Source organism: Opisthorchis viverrini, assembly GCF_000715545.1.
Source record: "Opisthorchis viverrini unplaced genomic scaffold opera_v5_44, whole genome shotgun sequence".
NCBI lineage: Eukaryota > Metazoa > Platyhelminthes > Trematoda > Opisthorchiida > Opisthorchiidae > Opisthorchis > Opisthorchis viverrini.
The window spans coordinates 119,050-133,110 of record NW_008751700.1 but is presented as its reverse complement, the minus strand read 5'-3'; the positions used below and the strand labels follow the sequence as shown (position 1 = coordinate 133,110).

The window sequence follows — 14,061 nt, the reverse complement described above, 5'->3', positions numbered from 1 at the left end:
CGGTCTTTTGTGAGTAATACTTTTTTATACGTCTCATGGGAATCTCGGGCATATCATATATGATCATTGCTCCCGAAACGCTTTCATAGTAGCGTGAAAGTACGCGTACGACCGAAAAAAAATTTTTCTCGCACGTCCAGAGCGACTTTTGTCGAATAACACAAATGCGTGACCGCCCACCCCTACGCTTTCCGATCAGTCACCAGCTTCGCACTCATTCTGACGTGTAACTCAAAATAGCGTGTAATTCTGTTCAGCGTTCCTCTGAACAACCGTAAAACAAGCCCAACAAAGTCTCCGGGTTAGCGCACGTTCATATGAGCTTAACTAGCTTACGCACAACCTTCATGTTTTTCTAGGGTAGATCTACTGGATACAAAATGCTTTTTCAATGGACCATGCTCATGGACCGTTTTCTCAATGCTTTCTGCATGAGAATACTAGCACTTTATTCCCGACAAATGCTCATAGCACTCTGCATAGCCGCTATAGTTGAGTTACTTTCAACCCGACTTGCAATTTACCGGTGGTTTGAATTCAACAATAACTCGTTGGAAGGATGGACGGACACCTCTTGTCCGCTGCATTTCCTTCGTCACCCGACTCTTCTCGCTATAATACCGTTATCTTTTGCTTAACCAAGTATGATCTGGAAGGCATCACAAAGAGTATGCGTTCCCAAAGATTGTCATTCCTAAAACATGAATCTTAATTGTACTGGACACCCTCTTCTCTACCTTGGTAATCCGTCGCTTCCTGTCTACAGCTTCTCTTTTACCCATATAAGGAAGAATGCAATCCTGGAGTTCCACTAACCAAAGCAACGGGTTGGTATTACAGCTTAGTTCATATTCCGTTTGAACGGAGGCCGTCCGGCTGTCAGCGGATACCAAAACGCTGAAGAGTATTATGATACTTCTTGAACAGCATATTGTTCGCCGAAGAGGGAACCGTCAATATGTGAGTGCGTACAATAACAAAGGCATTCTGACTGATCAAAGTTTATCATTCAACCGGAAACTAAACGAAATCGTGAATAAAACGCGCATATCACTAAAATGATAGGTACGCAAGTTTGGTTGATACGCATGTGCCAACTAACAGTTTGCATTAAAATCAAGATGCGCTTTTCGTTAGCCGTCACCGTTAAGAGGAAACCGGAGACTATAATCTTTTAGTGAGTTGCCTGATATTCCGTTAAGCAATCATTGTAGTAAGTGTTGTCACTTTACCGTTCAAATCGTTTACCGTACACTTATCCATTCACTTAACCCGTATGTCTGTCAGCCTAGCGGATGCTTTTTATGGTGGCACACGATTTTGTTGTTGCTGTTTGGATCACTTCTCGCCCTTTTGCTTTCATTGATCTTAAGGAAGCGGAATCCAAACGTCTACTCTGTGAAGCTTTGACGGAGGCGAAAGACAATATCGTTCTTGCGTGGCACCAACAACTGACGAAAAGCGGTGCACGATTACCCCTTTCCGCTCCTCGAACCGTATCACCACCGCCGCCACTTACAGAAAATGCTGAGGTTGCGCTAGATTCGAACATTTCCTCTTCTCCTCCATTATCTCAGCATGAGAAGATGGAATTGGAGCTGCTGGAGGTGTGTGTTTTGACAACCTCGATATTCATCGGTCCCATCTGTCAAAACTAGCTACATATATGTACCAAGAGATTGTGGAGCATTTAGTAATACTTCATAGTGGTGATTTCATATGATATTGTGTTTACATACACTCTTAACACTATAGTAGCATAAAACAAATGCTATGTAGTTATGATTAAGATAGCAGTAGGTCGAGCTACCCTTCACAGAGTTGAACTGAACGACACGAACTGAGACTCGCAACATTCAGTAACCCCACACGTTTCGACAGGCCGAGCTAACGCCACGGCACTGATCGGGACTCTCTGTGTGATAGACAATCTGTGCGTGTTTACGTCGAAACTCACACCGTTTTAGATGGATGGTGAATTGAATTCGCTCACTTACATGTGCACGTATGTCTAGTGTTAGTGCATTTAAAAGCAAGAGTCGCTCTACCTAACCTTATTACGAAGATGCATTTCGTATTTCACCGGGTTCGGGACACGTATGACTAAGGTTCAATATGTCTCTTGGATGTAGTTGAATTAGTTACTTCAGAATAGACGCGCCACAAGTTCTACTAGTATCTAACGTAAACTTCGTCTCTACGGTGCGCACAACTATTGCTTCATTCACCCTCTTTACGCGCGCGCGCGCGCACGCACACCAGCTCACGAACAGTAGTGTCAAACCATTTCTTCGGTCATAACAGAATGAAGGCATGGTTCAGCTACCGGGCTGTACATCCATCGCTTATAATGCCAAATTCTTCTGAAAGAATGAAGACGTTGCAGGATATTTCCATTCCCTACAATCTTACCATCGACTGCTGCACCGATTTGTATGGGACGCAAACAGGATGAAGGCGTAACAACAAGATTAAGGTACTCAGGGATAAGTCTTAGGTAGGGCCAAACATCTAATTGGACGGTTGGTAGGTGTCCTTCTGGTATAAAACTTATAAGAAGTTCCCTTGTGAGGAGGGATGATATCCACTGATCTACATGTACACTTCCTCCAAATCACACATCTTATTACAAGAACATATAAGCCTTTATTAGTGAGTACACATCACCGAACAATAATTTGGAGGATACGATCAAATGGATCATCAATGGACTGCATGACCAGCCGACACACAGGCCCACATCTGCCTGTGTTTTACTGGAGACGGGGGTTGTGTTCGCAGTTATGGCAGATGGTATAAGGTTGGCGACGTCTAGCTGATGGAGAGGACCCTCTGAGTGTTCTGAGGCTTTCAATCCGTTTTTTGTTGACTGCAAAATACCGGCCGAACGAATGACGTAAACATCGTTCTTTTCAGCCAAATAGATGCATATTTGCCAACACACCTGTGGCTGAATTATTATACAATTGTAGACTGAGGAGCCATTCATTCTACATGCCAAACCCCTAAACTGAATTCCTCGAGCCCAGGACCACGTCATGGCTGCATCGTACGTGTTCTAGTTCATCTACCTTATTTATTGTGCATCATCAAGCTGAGTTTTACTTTGGATCTTACTGCTTTAAAAAAAAGAAATTCATTCAGTCTTCACTGAAAAGTATTGTGATCAACATCGCTTATGGTGACTTTTTGGTGAATAATCTGTATCACCCATCGACAGTATGATCACTGGAATGCTAGTGCTTAGACAATCAAGTCAACAACCTTAGTTACCGCCATCCTTCTTTTGCATTTCCAACCGCGCTACATATCTAGTGGGCTAAACCTGTTATTTTTTGTGCACACAGTGTCTGTATCGTATGTTGTTGAATCACCTACGTGGAGGTACGCTGTGGAGTACAATGAGCAGGTTCGTTGCACAGTCGTTTGGTTCGGAGATCTCGTCATCCATGTGCCGAATTGGCGAATCTCCCGAAGACGGGCTGACTCGAGACTTCTGTACCATCATCAAGAAGCTTCAATTGCAAAGTTATCGGGATGATGTGGCCCTGTATCCTTCTTCATGGCTCTTCACATACTTGTATTCAGCATTGGGAAAGCTGTGGCGTTCTGCTGAGGCACCGTTGTGTAAAGCACTTCGCGGTCCACACGCTGTGTTGGCTTGGTATCAATTTATTCAAGATGCGGTAGTATGTGCACTTGACCAGTTGAATGGTAGGTTTCAGTACTATTCGTCGTCTGCCTTAATTGACGCCATCTAACTGAAAGTTCTTGAAAAGCAGCGTTTTTATTGGTCCCTACGGTAACTTTTGTGCTCTTTTCTGGTGTTGCACTCTTGTTCCCGTTGCTACCTGACCGGATGTCGATTTGCACTCGACTATACGCATCGAATCTTTCCTGGACTGTCTGTCCTCTTGTAAGTTTACCTCTGGTGCATGTAGTGTCACAACAGTTGAGCCTAGATCATCAAACAGGCTGTCAGCCACTGTTCGCAATCGAAACAGCTGGCATGCAGGTTCACCACTCGACACTCTAGGACTGTATGGTCCCAGCACACTCCAAAGTTGGGGAATAACTTGAGGGTTTCAAGCACTTTTGATGCCCGCGATATCTAGCAATACGTGTGACTAATCGACCGGGTCTAGAGCTTCACATCTTTAACATTGCAGATTGATATCAGGCCACCAGGTTTGACGACCTTCTCAACCGACATCTAATTAATTCCCCTAGGTGGACATCCGACTTAGCGATTAACCCGATAACGTGTGACTTACTTTACCCGCCGATTCAACTCATAAATGAACTTCGCTATTCGAGTAGTATTGTGTTATCCCACTTTTACGAGCGATTGCAATTCAAGTGAACACACCTTGTGCCCGTCTCTTCCCGGCTGTTGACATCCCTAGTTGGTTTCATCACTTTTTGCATTAAGGTCACGCTGTTCTCTGAGTACTTTGGTATCAGAGTTCCACCAGCTACCTGTTGCAGACTGAAAGCAGTTATTGACTATGTCTAGGATTCACGATGTTCAAACTGATTGACGTCTGAAATCTGAAAATCCCGACTCCCCCGATGAAATGGGTTTCTCAAAATTGTTTTTACAAAGTTAACGCCAATGAAATTAACTGGATGCCTACACTATCAGGGTTTGCACAGAAATATACCTTTCCATATCGAAAATATTATCGAAAATCTCGGAAAATAGGATTATCACACTATGCCTCCAAACAGGCGAACCGTGATTAAAGACGCCAAGATATCAGCAAGTTAAACAGAGCCTGTTCACTTCGGTATTGTTGTATAAAGATGTTTGAATCTCATATGGTAACTAAGGAAAACATCTGCCCAGTAAAGTAGCAATCATGTCTTCATATACTCTAGTGAAACATTCCCGGCATTAACAGACGATGAGCAAGACCCCTCTACCGGGTTCATCCCGGGGGAGCTGGACAGAAGCATGTTTTTTTTCAAACTTTCGTTCATGATTACCTTTAAAATACGTGAGAATTATTTTGAACCCTACCACATGAAATGAGGTCTTTTTTTGGCACAACTTAGCCACCTTACAAATAAAGAATAATTTATAATAATTGCTCTGCTGCCAGGTTGCCCAAGCCTGGACAGGGGAATTCGAGAGGCGGAGGTCGGTTTCGAACCACGGACCTTCCGGTCATTAAATTCGTGCTCTAACCACTTGAACCATCTCGCAAACAAAGAATTACAATACCCAATTAGGGGCCGCACCATCGATCTAGAAATAATGACAGTCATTCACCTGTGGCATTTTCGATGCATAACGTCCACCGCAATACGATTGCATTAATCGCTGGCAAAAAATTTCACTCGTCTTATCCTTCTTCCGTAGTTGAGCCGTACTGATATTTTCACAGCCCTTGCTCATCAAAAACCTTCACTTTCGGTTCTTCTGTCATCTACGTAGTGGCCGATCAATATATTAATCTGGACGCGACAAAAGCACACACACGAACCGATGGGAAACGTGTTCGTATGCGCCAAGCGCGTGCTGAACGTCGCACCGTGCAGTTAGGTAGCCGAAAATCCACTACTGGTCCGCACTTGTCTTCAGCCGAACCAGGACTAGCTACTCAACGAATACGTCCGATCAGTCTGGCGGGGCAGGCCGGTGTATTTCAGTCACCAACGGAAAATTACCATGAAGAGCCGGTGGAGACGATGGACAATGTCACAGAAACGAATATTGAGCCCTCGGTCCCCGCGGCCCCCAATGAAGCTCCTTTTCTGTTGTCTAGCGCTATTTCGTCTGATGTCGAGTCGGATGCTGGTGTAAATACGGTACTCCGGGAAAGTTCCACGTGAGTTTATTCAACCTACATCTACTGAACAATAAAGATTGCAGTGTATCGTTTTATTTCTCTGCTGATTTTTTATCGAGTATTACTGGGTTCTGTGTGCATTAACTCTTCTAACAACCGCTTCGCGACAAAATTAACTGGTCATCCTGTTTTTCGTATACAATTACTGCAGTTTCAGTCCCAAAACGAACATACCATTGTAGCGTTTTGGAGTTTATGTTGTCGCGAGCTGCATGATGGAAGGAAACTTCAGCCTTGATTTCAGTTCGATTTTCACTAAAATGTGCGTAGTCTTCACGCGGAAAGTAGTCTCCGGCTGTTCTGAAGTCGCAGTCATATAATTTTGCGGACCATCTTCTGTTTTCGTTGTTTGTGTGCCTCCTGGAAAGTTGTGAAAATTCAGCGTCGAGTGCTGTCTTGTTACCGTGAATTCACGACGTTCTGGTGATAAAATTACAGAAAATGTGTTTGAAACCCATGTTAGTCAAATAAACTTATCCTCCAGACACACACAGTGACTCCAGGTAAGTCGAATCTGCTGTTCTCCATATGTTTGGCCACTCTGAATGGCTCGATAAGGTTTAATTCTCCGATATCTTGATAAAGTTGTCATGCATTTTGGATCAGTTACCCGCGTTGTTAGATTTTTTAGTTCTAGCCATTATTCAGGTGGCTTGTTCGACCTTCCATAAAGTTAGCACATAGATAACTGTGTGGAAAGCGGACGATAGTGCATACGTGCTCCAAGTCCTGGGACAGTTGTGATCAGGGAAGCATTTCGCGACAAAACAACCGAGTGTCGGTTGATAGCACATGGATTGCACTCGTTGTTGGGGGAACTACCGCTTCTTAGTAGGGGGAGTATTCAGTTATCAACAGATCACTCATCCCTTCATACTATAGCTGTTTGTTACAGCTAGCAGGTAGTCAGCCATGAAACAAAAAGTACCTCGGTGAATCAATTGATCTACCTGTGATAGGCGCTTACTTACCACGAGCCGCACCAACTGCGCGCAGTTCATCTAATTTGATATAGCATGCTGCGTTGCGAGCGCATTTTCGAAGTGATTGCTTCATTTAAACCATTTTGCGGCGCAAATCCTCTTGGAGGGTTTGCTTGCTACAGAAATCTGCAAATTTCCGGTGTACTCCGTAAATCTCTTAATTCCCCAAAACTTCGAGTTCTTCGAATATTGTGTGAACATTGCTAATAGAAACGTAAGAGAGATGAACTACTTTTCAACCGTGCCTGATCGAAATCCCGTTCGGCAGGTCGTATGCTGTATTGCAAGAAAAATACTAGCGATTCTACCCTACTCGCGTCAGTTTCCGAAACCTAGCTGGCGGCCGCAACAGGGTCGATCTCCGATTGATTCTCATCTTATTTTCTACACGGTACTTTTTGAAATAATTATACCCTAAGTAACAGGTGTGAATATATTCACTGTTGACAGATTGAAAGTCAAGTATGCGCGCCTGGTTTCCGAATACAACGAGCTGTTCAGGATCGCAATCGCTCAGAAGGAAATGGACATTGAAGAACTCCGGTAAACCATCTTGTTTGTTTACTACTCTTGAGTTCATCTGAAACGTCTTCCAATTGTATCGTGCACATACTCGTTACCATTGTTTATCTCATCTGATTGTCAATCGCAGACACACACATACTACGTTATAGTTAAATTCATACTAACGTTATTTACATACTAACGGTGGAAAAGACCTATCGGTAGAGTGGTTCCCTGCAACTCACTGCGCGTAATCTGTTTACTGATCTTGGGTATTATTCACACCAATAATTGACCGTACCTAGCTGTGATACCGGAAAGCACTGAGTTTCAATATTGGCCGCTGCTGGTCCTATAAAATTCACCCCGAATACTGCCACACCTACTTGTGCACGAAACGAACCGCTCAGATGCGATCGCACCATTTGTAATCTGACAAAAGCTTGATGACACATGCCTTCAAGTCAGCAGAACTTGCGTTTTCACTGTACTGAAACTAGGTGATAAACTCCTTTCAGATCCTCTTGGTCCCATTTTAGAGGTTACGATGAGGAGTCGTCACATAAAACACTTATTTACCCAAATGTCATTCTCTGGTGTCTTCTACTGTAATCACATGGGTGTTTGGTGATACGACGGTTTGTTCGCTTTGTGAGTGTACCCAGCAGCACATATTGATCGGCCATGTGTTTTGGACCACAATTATCATATCGGCTGCGAACCATGTACAATCTTTGCAGTGGTTATCAAACTTTATTGTCAGATAATGACCTGGAAACCGGGAATCGAAAGTGTCAGCTGATATCACTGGTGGCTGAATGTAGGGGTTGAGGTGCAGGGAGATCGGAATGTGAAGTGCATAGAAGTCAATAGCTTGTGCACCATTGATCCTCCAGCTTGTCTGTAATCATTGTTACCCCGTCTAAAGAGACCTCAGTGAACAGCGCAGCTAAAGTTTACTAGGTCATTGCTTCACCTCTTTGTTGTTCTGTACCCTCTGTATGGTTTGGCGAAGAGAACTGCTCGAGGAAATCGATTCAGTGGCGTACGAAGCACACGAGCAAGCCAAATTCAATATTTCAAGTTGGGTAACACTCCGAAGGTAGTGGTGGCCAGGCACTTAAGAATTTTTTAACCTCAGTGCACAGTCGTCAGGCTTCTGACCCATACAACGATTTAGAGCGCACTACCACACTGAATGGTTACCTAGCAAGAGATGCTATCTGCATACCGAACTAATCGTTCATTATCTGAAGACAAAAACGTTCACCCTTGGCGGATACATTGGTGCATCATAGGCGGTGCTTACTTCGGTTGATATTTTTCTATGTTTGGCAGAATAGATAGATCCACATGATAATATGACATCAGGTTGTCCAAAGTTAAGGTAAAAAAGAATTCGCATAACCCCAACAAAAGTAGCATGCGCACTGAAGTGGATGCTAATTTGTGAACAGACTACGAAGCTATACGGTTTACTTTCTTTTCTCCCACAGCCACGTTGTTCCAGAATTCACATGCCATAGCCTCGGTGAGTGAACTGAGACTGTTTCTTCCGTTTGCTCACAGTAAAACCATGGGGTGTGTCACCCGGTTTACCATTGCTTCTACACAAAGAGCTGAAGTGCGGGGTGTCCTGAACACCCCTAAACAAACCACTTATATACGGGTTAAGTTGTCGTTTATCACTATCGGTCTCAACCACCATTCTGAACCAGAAAAAACTATGGCAATCCTCTGATAGGTCGTCGACCTGCAGCCTCAACCTGCGGAGGTAAGTATGTCAGTAGCAACAAGCCATCGGAAAACTGATCAGTGAAAAAACCACACAAGGTCAGTTTCTCCCGTTTCCAGTCCCGAGTAAACTGTATAAGCACTCGCAACAGCAACGGTCTGCCGTGCAAACTTGCCTAGCTCAAAGCTCAAACTGGTGGACTTTTGTGACGATTCTACTAAAAAGATCCTGGTTAATCGTTGAGTCGCTTCTACGTGATCAATTAGCCCTGAAAATGAAGAGGCTACTGTCATTCAGCTAACTTTTATATCCTCCATGCATGCAACATTCCCATCCGGCAAGGGTGAGAATTCTGCTGACTCGAGCCAAAATCTGTACACAGTGGAGCCAGATGGCTCGGTGGTCAGAGTGCGAATTTACTGACCGGAAGGTCCGTGGTTCGAACCCGACCCCTGGCTTTCGACCTCCCCCGTCTAGGCTTGGGCGACCTGGTAGTATCCCATCCCTCATGCTTCCTTCTGGTGGCATGGTAGTTAGGTACCGAAAGGGTGCCACAGATGAACGACGCACAATCTTCACTTTTAGCCCCTCAAGTGCTAGCTGCACGGATTGTGCTGTTATTCGTCGGAACGCCACAACTAATGGAAAGTTATCGATTCAATGCCGTGCCCGACACCATGGATGGAATAAAAGAAGCATCATATTTTATGACATCGATGTATTAAACATTTTTGCACCCCCCTTAACTAGTATTTTTTGGAAAGGCTCGAGATACTCCCGATCCGAGGTAGTATTGATCACAGCTACACTACTGATGTAAAACCATTTAGCATGAGAATCGGTTTTCCACGTGAATCATACTGTGAGACTGACGAAATCCCGTTGACTACTCACCCTATTCGGATTTCATTTCAATCATTACTATTCAAGAACACAGCAAGTTGAATGTACCTAGTTTGCATAAAAACACTGCGCATTGGCACGAGTGTTCATTGCTTCCAGTGTGTGAATAAGCAAATCTTGACAGAGCATAGCAAGAAGCAAACATAAATCAAAACGTGAATCCACTTAGAAGCAGGCAAATTTCAAAAGTCATAACACGGGTCAGCGTTGATCTACCACGGGAATGATCAACTTCTCAGACGCTACCAAGCACCTCTTGGTCATTTCTAACGCACACAAGTTGCCCACCACTGTCCATAGTAAAAAACATACTACCTGTTTATGTTGGCGCTATGGTGTGGTATAGTTTGGGGTTCGCTGTACGTCTAAAATGCTGCGCTGAATGACTGTTCGTTATTTGGTGGAGTATCTGTTCTCATTCGGTTTCAGTAGGGAAGAGCAGGATTAGGCTCTTCAATCGCTCGATTAGGTGATCGCGTTTCAGGAATTATACACTGCTGAGTTTCGTGAGATGCGCACTGCTGATGATTCCCAATAAAGATGAAACAGCTGTACAGTGCTTCTCGGCTTTTCAGCATAGATTGGCTTCACTTACAGGATGAAATCACCACAAAAATCCCAAATCTCCTCACTACCAACATTATACACTGCTCTTCCAACATACCGTTTAGCTGCTCGGTCGCCTTTGATGGTTCTCACCTCTGTAGCTTCTGAAATCCTTTATTGAGGTCTCGTACACTAGACACTATAAGTCCTGTTTTAGCACCCTAATGCATACAATATGTGAAATAGTGATCAACACGCTGCCTCAAACAAGCTATAGTAAACCTGAACAGTATGACACTGAAGTTGTAAAGCGTTGTTTACGGTTCATTTTCCACCGATGGAATGAATATTGACCAGATTCTAACTGGCGGACCACAGGGAACTACTACGAGAAGTGATAGCTGCGTTGTGAATGGGAAAATTCGACATTAGCCGAAATTTGTGCCACAGGTCGAATGTTTTGCTATCAGACTAAACGTTTCTCGCTTGCTGATCGACCACCAACGGTGTTTTCCCCTTTCTACTTTTAGAGGCGAGTACTGGTTTCCCGAATGTTCGGACCTGGCTGGAAAGCTTAGATCTCAATCATGACGATTTGGAAACGGTAAGTAACTGGAGAGCGTAAATTCTGAATGTTTTTCGGTCGACACCAAGAGATTGTTTTCGCCCTCGTCAGGTTTTGAGTTCGAAAGTTGCTCGAGCATCATCATCCTCTTCGAACTAGAACACTCGATGATTGTGATTCACTTCCATCAGTCGACCAGTGGCAAGCAAGGTATGCAGCCTTGGAAGCCATAAAGCCAATTACGTGCCGGAGAAACCTGACAGTTAGTTCGATTCCAGCATATTGTAGAATTTGCAGTTATAACTTTAGTTTTCAACGTGGAAACGTAGCTATGGGAGGAAACGTCAACTGAACGTTTCCAAATCTCAACACACTACCAACAGACTGAACTTTCGTTTGAACAAGGATATCTCAGGTTACTACCCAATCCTTATCAATAGGGATACAAATAACCAGATGTCAATGGACCTCCTTCCCTATGTATCTAGCTCAAGCAACCTCCCCAAGTGAGGTCACTTCCTCGCGAAGTCCACGACAGCGATCTTTTAACCCTAAAACAAAGTAAATAATCCCCAACCCCCCTCTTGAGCGCCACTGTGAAGTTCATGCTTTAAATAGCCGCTTCCGTTAATCAGTGAATCATGAGGGTGAAATGAGAACTGCGCATGATTCTATGGGGCTTAAATTTCCGGCCTTGGAACAAATTTTGTGGTCGCAGGGAGTTTCGCAACCGTTCACTACTGTTCCGCACTAATCTTCCCATTCCAGTTGGCTTCCAATATAACCGATGAATCCGATTTTCTTGCGATGGGCACGAAGGAAGACCTTTATCGCATGAACTTGCAGTAAGTCAGTCTTGTGGTCTACAACACAACTTGTTGACAATCCCAAACATGTTTCTTTTTCCATGGATTTCACTTTGTTGGCTTTTCGTTTTCTATAGAATGAGACTATTACCCTGTTTCGGCTATCTCTACTAAATTGAGGTCCACAGGGGTGCACTTCATTCAATTACATAGCCCTTTTTGATGTCAGACAATTTTCTCCCGTCTGCACTTTTGCTCCTTGTAATCGGTGCAGGTTATATCTTCAGCTGATTCTGAGCTAAAAGGATCACAGTAAGAAACTACCAAGCGACACTTTTCTACTCGGACAGTCGCTATACAGACAACTCTCAGATTGCAAACAGTGCATCGCTAGGTATAATTCATCACGAAGTGCTACAGTCCTCAATACGCTATCTCGGGGTATAGAGCAGTCGTTGTTGCAGGGTCACTTGCAAGTCGATCAGCTTTCGTTATTCCACTAGCCGCTAGGTTTTGTGTAAAAGCGCTTTCAACCGAAATCGGTCAGTTTTGCACAAGGTGCACTTTCTTTGTAGAGGTGGTTTTCATCGAAGGCATCAACCATAGGTGCGGTCAAATATAACAGGACTGTCTCATTTATTTGGTATGCTTTAATTTAGAGCAGAAAACTAGTTACAACTTATTTCTGACCGTATTTGGTGAGCTGTTGCTAATAATTAGTGTCCTTTTGTCTCTATTTTCCAGCTATTCAACCATATTGCGGGTCTGGCGTGCTGTCGTCAGCATTCGTGATACAGCCAGGACCTTGGAACAATCCACCGCATAGAACACCACGACAATTTGGGATGCACGGTTCCCGGTTTTCATCTTGACCGATAGGCTGTTTTCTCACATTTTTCTATAGTGATCATTTTTTTATTCCGCGCCACGTTCCTTTTTATCACTTATTACCAGAATGCGCCACTATCCTTCGTCACTTCACCCACTCAAGCTCTTTCATGACCATGTGATCGTTCGGTGGATCGACCGTCCTCGATCTAGGAACCAGTGATTCTTTTTCCGCCAGTAACTTTGCAATTGTGATTTAACGGCATTGTAGTTCAGTCATTTACACCCCAAACCTAATATTGCAACTGTATTTTAGAATTGATTGGTAGTTTATCTCTGACAATAACTTTTCCCCCAACTGTTTATAGTGTGTTTACTCTTTTACGATGGGGGGACGTGAGGGCGCATAGGGATTAGTTGTGGACTATTGCTTCTTGGGCGCTCGAGATAGCTCAATGATTAAAGCGCGAACCCACTGATAGGAAGGTCTATGGTTCAAACCCACCCCCTGGGTTTTGGGTAATTTAACAGTACCTCAATCCTTGTGCTCGGTTCGGGTGGCATGGCAACTAAGCGTCGAATGATTACTGTTATTATTGCTTCCTGAACGCTGTCTACGCAAACGTGACATGCAAATTATCCCTAAGGAGATATTCATGCGTTTTCGTCAAACCAGCGATACAGGACATCGCTAACACACGCATGTCAAGTTACAAAGTGACTGACATCTACAATGCTATAAGAGCTGAGAAGTGTCCCTCGGTTTTTCACACGGATTGGACTTAATGTTACAGAGGAAACTAAAATTACCTCAACACTTATGAATGTATGCCAATGAATTAGGTGTTGTTATACGACACGCAATCGGTTTTACTCACACTTTCCAAAAATCCGATAAGGTTGCCAGGTGGCTGGCGCCCCATACACTGGTTGGAGCAACTGCTACTTAATTTGCACCGCCCAACAACCGGGATCCCTTGTACTTTGGTTCTCGACAAAGAAGGCATCATTTATGAAGGCCGAGCTAACTGGGAGCTATCCGTGTGGTAGTTGCAATGTTTCTTGTGTCAGCTTGACCAATGGTTGCAGTTCTGATTAACGAAGCACTATGACCCTCAAGGATCGGGGATGGGATGTGTGCGCGAACCTGTTTTGTAAATATTGTAATAACCTGACAGGGGAGCTGCCACCGGGTTAGTCTGGGTACTGATAAGAGAACACGCCGGCCGATATCTGACGATACAGCCTGAACTTGCAGAAAAAATTGCGGGCGCCTTCCCATAACATCCACCTCGAACGATTTCCAGAAATGGGCTATTTGTACCACATGAATGGA

The 14,061-nt window shown here is 44.0% G+C and overlaps 3 protein-coding genes across 3 annotated transcripts in view; 1 reads left to right on the top strand and 2 right to left on the bottom strand.

Annotated features, from left to right (window-relative positions):
* Positions 1–3,505, bottom strand: part of T265_03181 (hypothetical protein) — a gene marked incomplete at both ends in the record, with an annotated part of 13,169 nt that extends 9,664 nt beyond the window's left edge. The window contains one exon of the mRNA XM_009167600.1: positions 3,379–3,505. Within this exon, the coding sequence (XP_009165864.1) occupies positions 3,379–3,505 (127 nt within the window). The remainder of the gene's footprint in view (positions 1–3,378) is intronic.
* Positions 1–13,088, top strand: part of T265_03183 (hypothetical protein) — a gene marked incomplete at both ends in the record, with an annotated part of 67,714 nt that extends 54,626 nt beyond the window's left edge. Inside the window, 8 exons of the mRNA XM_009167602.1 lie at positions 1,374–1,607; positions 3,348–3,714; positions 5,441–5,834; positions 7,289–7,381; positions 8,839–8,873; positions 11,057–11,130; positions 11,860–11,936; positions 12,642–13,088. Of these exons, the coding sequence (XP_009165866.1) occupies positions 1,374–1,607; positions 3,348–3,714; positions 5,441–5,834; positions 7,289–7,381; positions 8,839–8,873; positions 11,057–11,130; positions 11,860–11,936; positions 12,642–12,723 (1,356 nt within the window). The remainder of the gene's footprint in view (positions 1–1,373; positions 1,608–3,347; positions 3,715–5,440; positions 5,835–7,288; positions 7,382–8,838; positions 8,874–11,056; positions 11,131–11,859; positions 11,937–12,641) is intronic.
* On the bottom strand, positions 6,049–6,911 carry T265_03180 (hypothetical protein; the record flags this gene model as incomplete). Its single annotated transcript, XM_009167599.1, has 2 exons — positions 6,049–6,275; positions 6,827–6,911. 2 exons carry the CDS (start codon positions 6,909–6,911, stop codon positions 6,049–6,051), a joined length of 312 nt encoding a protein of 103 aa, XP_009165863.1.
* Positions 13,089–14,061: the final 973 nt, after the last annotated feature.